This window comes from Octopus bimaculoides, chromosome 28 (genome assembly GCF_046866305.1).
Source record: "Octopus bimaculoides isolate indiv1 chromosome 28, ASM4686630v1, whole genome shotgun sequence".
NCBI classification, from domain to species: Eukaryota; Metazoa; Mollusca; class Cephalopoda; order Octopoda; family Octopodidae; genus Octopus; species Octopus bimaculoides.
The window spans coordinates 7,111,942-7,121,993 of record NC_142955.1 but is presented as its reverse complement, the minus strand read 5'-3'; the positions used below and the strand labels follow the sequence as shown (position 1 = coordinate 7,121,993).

At 35.8% G+C, this 10,052-nt stretch overlaps 1 protein-coding gene across 9 annotated transcripts in view; it reads left to right on the top strand.

Moving 5' to 3' along the window:
• The window catches only part of LOC106870703 (colorectal mutant cancer protein), a 542,202-nt gene that overhangs the window by 423,691 nt on the left and 108,459 nt on the right, over positions 1-10,052 (top strand). For all 9 annotated transcript variants that reach the window (XM_089343928.1, XM_089343920.1, XM_089343923.1 and 6 more), the window contains one exon: positions 7,756-8,219. In XM_089343928.1, the coding sequence (XP_089200054.1) occupies positions 7,756-8,219 (464 nt within the window). The remainder of the gene's footprint in view (positions 1-7,755; positions 8,220-10,052) is intronic.

Genomic DNA, 10,052 nt, shown 5'->3' with positions numbered 1-10,052 from the left:
TATATAGATGGTAATAAATAATTATAAATGGAACCTTTAAAGAAAGGTTTACCATAAAGTAGTTAGGGAAATGAGTGAACAAGTCATTATATAATTTAAACATTATTTACATTATTTACATTTGATGGATATTTGTCCTACAAGTGTTCTCTGTCTATTATTTTGACACCACTGGAAAATACGAAAACTAAAAGAAGCAGCACATATACAAGAACACAACAACCTCCTAAGCGAACCGAGTGCAGATATAAGTAGCATATGGGAACCGGTATTAAGGAAGGATAGGAGAATATAAGATTTATAAGCCCTAAAATTCACTCCATAATTGCCCATGGGCATATGGCATAGTGGTTAAGAGTGCAGGCTACTAATCCAAAGATTCCCAGTTCGATTCGAAGCAGTAACCTGAATAATAATAATAATAATAACATCAAAAAATACCTTAGGAATGAGAACCCAGGTTCGAAATTTCCCCAAGACACCTGATGAAGGCTGGAGAGTATATCAGTCGAAACGTTGTGTTAACAACAAACAAAATGAGGACAAATATCCGTCAAATGTAAATCATGTACATAATTCGTCATCTCTTAAATATAGAACTGTAATTTAAACATGTATGTTAGTGATAGGAATAAAAATAGCTATGTAATATTTTATCCATATTTAGAAAATATATATTTAGTTTTATGAATACAAGAGACGTTAATAATAGGGTCTTTAGCAGAGAGAATAAAATATCTTTCATTTAAGCATAAAAAAAATTTTTCATATTTATTTGCTTTGTGCGGGTGACACGTAAAAGCACCCACTACACTCTCTGAGTGGTTGGCGTTAGGAAGGGCATCCAGCTGTAGAAACTCTGCCAAATTAGATTGGAGCCTGGTGGTGCCATCCGGTTTCACCAGTCCTCAGTCAAATCGTCCAACCCATGCTAGCATGGAAAGCGGACGTTAAACGATGATGATGATTTGATAGGAAGGTGCCATTTCAGATCGTACTGTATATTCCTATCCTTTAACTCCCAAATAAATTTACTCAGTCTTGTAGAATTAGATTTATGTTTATTCCTGTAAGTATAGAGATGTGTGGCGACTCAATTTTGATTTCATTTTGAGTCGAACCTATATAAGAATTTTTCACTCCCTGTGTTCTTATAACCAGCATTGGTATATTATGCTTTTACACATAAATACATTCTTAAATAAGCAATTACTTTTGATAGGATCAAACCTACAATCACAACTTTTATATATACTATCAATATTAGGAAGGCTAGGAGGATGGACCCTATAGTAAGTACTGGTGTTATTGTTATCATGATTAATTACGGGAGGAATAAAGTATTACTATTATTATTATTATTCCTATTAGAATCATTTCTATTCAAGTAGAATATGTCTAATTTCATATTATTTATAGAAGATATAATAGTTGCAAGGTCATGAGTTAAACTATATCCAATATTAATAGTTTTTTATTGATAATTTCATGATATGTATTGCTATTATTAAAATGCTTATTTATAATTGAGAGAATTGTTTTTATCAAGTTACTCTTAATTTGCATTGCAAAAGGCAAAATCAACCATGTTTTGCTATCAGATGATTCGTTATTTCCATTAACAGTGGGGTATTATTACCTGCTATATATTTATTAGGCATATTTTTATTTATGCCTTTACCCTTGTAATTAATTATTTTTATTTTAATAAAGTATCTAATTTTTGCTCTTAGTCTTATTTATATTTTTATAGTTAGCATTAATTCTTATAGGTCCAGTATTAGCATTAATGTCATTATGTACATTTGTTTTTATGCCAGGGGTATTTCTATTTATGTCCTTACTACTACTACTACTACTACTACTACTACTACAGTTGTTACTATCATTACAGTCCATAATATCTATATGTGGAATATAATTTCATCATTATAACCAGCATTAGTTAATGCTTTATTGTATTGGTCTCTATGTTTATTAAATATTTCTTCATTAGAAGATAAGAAATTCTTCTGCTAATATTTTTAACTGAAGTTGGATGGTTGCTTTGAGAATGTATGTACTTAATATTTGAGTTAGGTTTTTTTGAATGGTTCATGTAGGCCTGTTACTAAATTAACATTAGCATGTAAGAAATTAATAGAGTTATATTCTCTCTATATCACTATATAGTAAGGCTGAATTTCTTAAAGAATTTATATAGTCTTCCATATGTCTATTAGAGAAGTTTTACAATGAACAATGCATTGTCTCTATATAATCCTTCCCCAATCTCTTGGAATTCATCATGTAGCATAGAGAGAAGATAAATTCCCACTAAGTCAGCTGCGCAGAATCTAGAGTGCCCATCAAAGCAGTCAGAGGTATCTTTTTTGGCCCAATATTTGTTATCAGATTTTATAATTGATTTACGTGCTGTAAGAATTACATTAATTTCTTTCATAGAGATATTCGTATTTTTTCTAGCAAATAATAGAGCGCTATTTGATATAGTGGAATTTATAGATGAATAGTAATTTTCAATATCAATCTATAGGAATCTGTATTTGCATTTATGCTGAATATTAGAAAACCAAGTTAATGCATTTTGCTTATTAGACCATAATTCTAGATTTTGCAGGGCATATAAGCCTAACCTTAAGATCAGTTAAAAAGTTTTCTTTGTGGTCCTTAAGCATGATGCGATGTTGGAGGTACAAAAGGGTTGGTTTTGTCTTGAATATTATATTCATATCTAGCCCAATTTATTTATTATTTTTTATCTAGCCCAATTTATTATTTTTTTGCTTTGCTCAATTTATTATTAATTACCTCCCTTTGATTGTTTGTTTTCCAATGATTTTTATTTGGTCATTTCTCAACCTATGTATCATCATCATCATCATCATCGTTTAACGTCCACTTTCCATGCTAGCATGGGTTGGACGATTTGACTGAGGTCTGGTGCAACCGGATGGCTACACCAGGCTCCAATCTAATTTGGCAGAGTTTCTACAGCTGGATGCCCTTCCTAACGCCAACCACTCAGAGAGTGTAGTGGATACTTTTACGTGTCACCCGCACGAAAACGGCCACGCTCGAAATGGTGTCTTTTATGTGCCACCCGCACAAGAGCCAGTCCAGGGGCACTGGCAACGATCTCGCTCGAAAACCCTACAAGGCCAGTCAGGCGGTACTGGCAATGGTCACGCTCAGGATGGTACATCTTATGTGCCACCCACACAAGAGCCAGTCCAGGGGCCCTGGCAACGATCTCACTTGGCTTGCCGGGTCTTCTCACGCACAGCACATTTCCAAAGGTCTCGGTCAGTAGTCATCGCCTCGGTGAGGCCCAATGTTTGAAGGTCTTGCCTCACCACCTCAGCCCAGGTCTTCCTGGGCCTACCTTTTCCACGGGTTCCCTCAACTGTTAGGGAGTGGCACTTTTTCACGCAGCTATCCTCATTCATTCTCACCACATGTCCAAACCAGCGCAATCGTCTCTCTTGCACACCACTACTGATGCTTCTTATGTTCAGCTTTTCTCTCAAGATACTTACACTCTGACGGGTATGCACATTGACATTACACATCCAGCGGAGCATACTGGCTTCATGCCTTGCGAGCTTACGCATGTCCTCAGCAGTCACAGCCCATGTTTCACTGCCATGTAGCATGGCTGTTATATTATGTATACATAATATAATTATAATGTACTTTTACTTATCTCCTAGTAAGCAAAATAATAACTTTTATAATTCCTATGTATTCCCCTTTCTCTCTTTAAACGCATGTCTATCTCGTGTATAATAATTTTAAAGTTTTTAATCTATATACATGAATATTTGCTTTCACCGATTCGTATTTTGTGTATGTCTCTAATTTAGTTTGTTCCTAGTTTTTCGTAAGCTTTTTTCCTCTAAATCGAATTGATTGTACTATATGAACCAAACCTGTAGCTATTTCCTAATTCACTGTAAATAACAAATATCTAGTTCTACTTGTTTTTGCTTTGGTATGGCTCTAAATTAGGTTATTCCTAGATTTTCTTTAGCCATTCACCTCTATATGAATACCTGCTTCTGGTTTTGAGAGTGTTATATTTAACTATTAATTTTTATTAATTAATTTTAATTTAACTTGTTGAATTGACCTATATTTCAGCCCTTATTATCACTTTTATTGGCATATTTTTATTCCCTGGGATTCCTATTTTTGTATTTATTTATGTTAAATACCATATCTCCGTATCTGATATTTCACTATACATTATTGTTTAAATCAATCACCTATAGTATCTCATGATAAAATTTCCTCTGTATTATCATCATTGGTTTTCTTAGCGTCTTGCCCCTTTAACTGGTAATTAACATCTTGATTTGAGGTCAGCCGGTTACTTTATACTACTTCAAAATAATCTTGACAAGTTTTATGACTATACCCACTATGATTCTGTCAACTCCCTCATGCCCTTTCCTAACAGACACTATTCCCTAGATTTGATATACAAAGATTTGATAAACAAGACTAATAAATTAAAACTGAACCAAAATCAGTGACAAGCTATGACCCAAACAGAATTTTTTCCTGATGTCTTAGAAACTTCTAAACTGAAGTGACAACAGCATGGATTTTGACTGAAAAGAGTAAAAGAGTAAAAGGCAGTTAATCAAAGTATCCACCTAAATTATGAACACAATTTTGTCATTTTATCAGTAGCTGACAGCGAAAAGTTCTGGAGAGCAAGAGGTGATGAAATCACAAATGACTGTTTTTGCATCTTCTTTAGATTTGAAGTTTTTTTTCCTTGCAAAAAGTTGTCTAATGCCTGGAAAAGGTCTGGTGAATATGATGGATGACAGAGTGCTTCTTTGTGCAACATGTGGTTGAGTATTGTCTTGCAAGAGAATTGACCTGTCTCTATTGACCAATCTTGGTTGTCTAATTGCAAGCTCACTCATTGTTTCATCCAACTGGTTGATGTATAAACTGGCATACCGGGTCTCATGAAGCTGTAGTGGATGACACCAGTACTGAGCCACCAACCATTAGCTTTTTTTGGTGAATATTCTTTTTTGGACTGTATTTTGGCACTTTGACTCTATCCAACCACCATACAGAACACCTGCTATTGTTGAAAAGAATTCATTTTTCATCACACGTAACAATACGATGTAAAAATGGTTCTTTTTTTTTTTTTTTTTTTGCTGTGACTGCAAAGAACAAGTTTCAAGACGTGTCATTTGATCCTAGTTCAGTTCGTGTGGTACCCATTTGTCCAGCTTCTTTACCTTGCCAATTTGTTTCAGATGGTCCAATACAGTTGGAATTGAAACATCAAGCCTTGCTGCTAATTCACTTGTAGTTTGAGATGTATCCAGTTCCACTACAGTTTCCAGCTCATCATTATCCACTTTGGTCTCAAGTCTGTCACAGGGCTGATTTTCAAGAGTAAAGTCACCAGACCGGAACTTCTTTAATTTCGGTAAAGGCAAGAAAGCTGCTGAGGCTCACAAAGAGATATGTGAAATGTATAGTGTTGATTGCTTAACAGAACACACATGTCAGAAATGGTTTTAAAAATTCTGTTTTGAAGATTTTTTGCATCGTATTGTTACGTGTGATGAAAAATGGATTCTTTTCAACAATAGCAAGTGTTCTGCCTGGTGGTTGGATAGAGTCAAAGTGCCAAAACACAGTCCAAAAAAGATGACTAACGTTGTGATCGACCTACTGAAGTTGATGATGACCGAATCAGCCATAATTGAATCTGATTGTCATAAAACTATGTGGGAGATTGCAGAGAGGTTAAATGTATTATACATAACAATTGAAAATCACTTAAAATGTCTTGAACTTGTTAAGAAGCTTGATATTTGGGTTCCACATAAATTGAAAGAGATTCACTTAACACAATGAATCAATATTTGTGATATGCCTCTCAAACACATTAAAATTGACTTGTTTTTGAAACGAATCATCACTGGTGATGAAAAATGGATTATCTACCATAACATCAATCAAAAATGATCATGGTCCAAGTGTAATGAACCAGCACAAACCACATTGAAAGCTGAATTGCATAAAAAAAAAGGTCATGCTGTCAATTTGGTGGGATTACAAAGGTGTTGTGTATTTTGAGCTTCCAAGGGACCAAACGGTCAATTCAGATGTTTACTGTCAACAACTAATGAAACTGGGGGAAGCAATCAAAGAAAAACGGTCAAAAGTAGCAAATTGTAAAGGACTCATGTTTCACCATCACAACGCTAGACCACATATGTCTTTGCTAACTCGTGAAAAATTATTGGATCCTGATTGGGAAATGATGTTGCATCCTCCATATAGCCCTGACCATCAGATAACCATTTATTTCAAAGTTTGCAAAATTCTTTGAATGGTAAAATTTTAATAACTGATGATGACCTGCAATCGAACTTGCTTCAGTTTTTCGTTAATAAGGACCAGAAGATCTATAAGCATGGGATCATGAGCAAAATGGAAAATATATAGTTGACTAAAGTTCATTCTTTGTATGAAAAAAAGGATTTTTATTTCACACTAAAAAACTGAAATTACTTTCTTGCTAATCCAATATGTGTGTGTGTGTGTATGTATGTATCAGTGGCTGGTTGTCATTGGATGTGCTCCATGAAATCTTCATAAAACGACGTAAAATGTTCGATAACCTCATTGTAGAATTTTGTTACTAATCAGTATATAATCACTAAAAATTAGATTAAAGGTGCATATTTCTGCAACTGTAAAAGTATTTAAGGTCAACACCAATTAAATTTTAAATAAAATACCTAAGCACACAACTAGAAAAAAATCACAAAATCCACTGAGCAAAGTATTAATGCACAACCTTTCACATTGAACGACAAAACTGCTGACACTACCCAAACTTGTAGTGTTTAGTGCACTAACAGTGCCAGAATTAGACCTGACTTAAGTTTTGTTTCTGATTTCTAAAAGTGTATTAATTAGTTTTGAAAACAAATTAAGATCAAAGTTATATGATGACATTGTAAGAAAAAGTTATTGTAAAAAAATTAGATTTAGTTCAGGAATTTTAAATTAATTTAAACATACAACTTCTCACCACGAAAACGAACATGCAAGATGAGTGTGCAACGCACACCTAGCATACCCAGAATATATGCTCCTGGTTTGTATATATACATCTGCATGTATGTATGTGTATATATATATATATATATATATATGTCTGTGTGTATGTGTGCATGTATGTATGTACGTGGGTATGCCCAGTGAGGCACCCTTCAGCTTCTGTTGAAGCATGTCTCTAGGAGAAGGTCACTCTGATATAAAACCATATACGCAGGGAATGGCATTTGACATTTTGTGATCTTTGGTTTGTGCTAGAGATCCTGGCACTCCCACATCCTTGAGCCTGCAACTCATATTGGCTGCAGACATCTCACTCTGGCATGTCTCTGAATAATGGCAATAGAATGGAGAGGGTTTATGAGGTGTCATGCAAGCCTTATTGGACCTAAAACTCTTCACAAGCATTGCTGACTTCCGCTCGATATGCGCCCCCCCCCTCTACACATTTATTTTATTTGCAGTATATATGTATCTTTTTTATTTTTTTAGGATGTATGTATATGTGTATATATATCTGTGTGTGTGTGTGTGTGTGTGTGTGTATAGATAGCTATAAAGGATCCAATAGAAATAACCAAATCTCCTCAAATCACGCCATACTGTATTTTCATTCCCTTTTCCTTTCTCTTTTCTTTCCTCCAGCTGCAGATATTGGGCCAGAAATAAATGCCGACTACACACATGGCTTGGTTCACGGGCTGCCCTCACTCAGCCGGAAAAACCTTACAGCAGTAACACGGATGGCTGCTGCAGCTGACGCTGCCACCTCCAGTGATGGTGACACTGGTGGTGGTGGTGGTGGCGGCGATGTCAGCACTGGTATGGTTAAAGCAGTAAACAGGAGCAAGAGAAGGGATGCTGATAGGGAGAATGACAATGATGGTGACGATGATGACAACAATGATGGCGATGTTGAAGGTGATGATGATCATCATCATCCTCATCATCATGAACGTCATCATGACGAAGACTACGACGATGATGATGATGATAATGACGATGATGATGATGATGATGTAATGATAGAAGACAAGAGAAATGTGAAAATGACAAAAAGTCGTAGTATGGCCCCACACATGGATAGCTTTGAAGATAATGTAATGCAGGTAAGCAGTGTATTTTATGATTATGACCTTATCTGCTGATAGCCTCTAAAAAAATATCTGTCCAAATAAACTGGACACAGAAACCAAATGTCTATGAGGCCAAAAGGTCTCCACAACACAATCGCAATTTCTAATATTACGCCAAATGCCCCATTCACGGTTCATGCCAAGACGCATTTTCCACTCACTACAAATTCATCTCATCCGCAAAACACTTTCACATTGATCTACTATTGGAACATCCCTTCTCATATGTAATCGTATTTTTGATTGGTGAAGTGAAATTTGGTGATATGTTGTAAATAAATGTTAAAAATTATGTTATGCAATATTGAAATACCTTTTAACAACTTTTATTGTAAGGAAAATGGGCATTATTATACATGCCAATATGCGCCTTATGGATACATTTGAGCACTGTATAGACCAGGCCAAAGGCCAGGAGACTTGTGTGCGTGTGTGAGCGTGTGTATGAGAGGTATTGGTATCCAGAAGACCCAAGATGGCAGGTAAGGCTATGGAAGTGCTATGGAAGGACCATAGTTAAACTCTCAGTTTGATAATAATACAAGTGAGGAGTCTAATGCAGGTCTTGCGTGAGCATGTATATGTTAAATAAAATGAGACAACAAAGCCAAGGCTGTGTGGAATTTTCAGGACATTTCTAAATGTCCTGAAAATTCCACACAGCCTTGGCTTTGTTGTCTCATTTTATTTAACATACTTACTGTTAACAAAAGTTGGGATTTGTGGTGTTCAGTTATTCTATAAATGAAAAATATATTAAATACCACAAAACGTACACATAGGACAGACACCAGACTCCCAATACTGTGTCAGTTATCGAGCAAAAAATACTAATACCTAGTTTCATGCCTTTAACGATAAGATTAGGAACTTCGTATATTGGCAGTACCCACAAGATTTGCAGAGAATTGGGGCTTGGGCAAACAAAATAATACAGGGTGGACGTATGCAAGTAAACAACAGTAATTTGAAATGACAGATGAAGACAATAAATAAATAAATATAGCCTTGGGGCTATAGTATTTTTTGGTCGTTAACTAACAAAGTATTAGGGTTCTGGTGTCTGACCTACGTGTACGTTTTGTAGTATTTAATGCATTTTTCATTTATATATGTATGTATGTATATGTATTTATTTATGCACCCTTTTAAAGCCTAGCCAGGCTCATGGGCTTGGTTTCATGGTTTCTATGGCGTATGTGTTTCCCCCAGCTGGACGGGACACTAGTCCATCGCAGCGTTACTCAAGAAATAGGAAGAAAGAGTGAGAGAAAGTTGGGACGAAAGAGTACAACAGGGATCGCCATCACCCCCTACCAGAGCCTCGTGGAGCTTTAGGTATTTTCGCTCAATAATCGAAGCCGCAATCCTCCGACCACAAGTCCGCTGCCCTAACCACTGGGCCATTGCACCTCCACATGTATGTATATATATGCATGTATATGTATGTATGTGTATATATACACACACATATATATATATATATGTGTGTGTGTATATGTATGTATCTATCTATATATATATATATATGTATATATGGGACCCACACTGACATCAGCCAGTTCCTGCGGTGCATTAAACTGCATGTTTTCCCACACATTCACACAGTGTCACAACAATCAGGATTGCTTCTCAGAGTTGGGGCACCACCTATCCAACTGGATGCCACCTCCAGGCCAGTTCAGCAGCTTGGACTTGTTCGTATACAACTGCATCATGCTGGTCAATTGATTTAATTTCAAAAAAGATCCCTCTGGACCAATATCACCCAGGCTGAATCGGTCGCCCCTCACAACTTTTGTGACC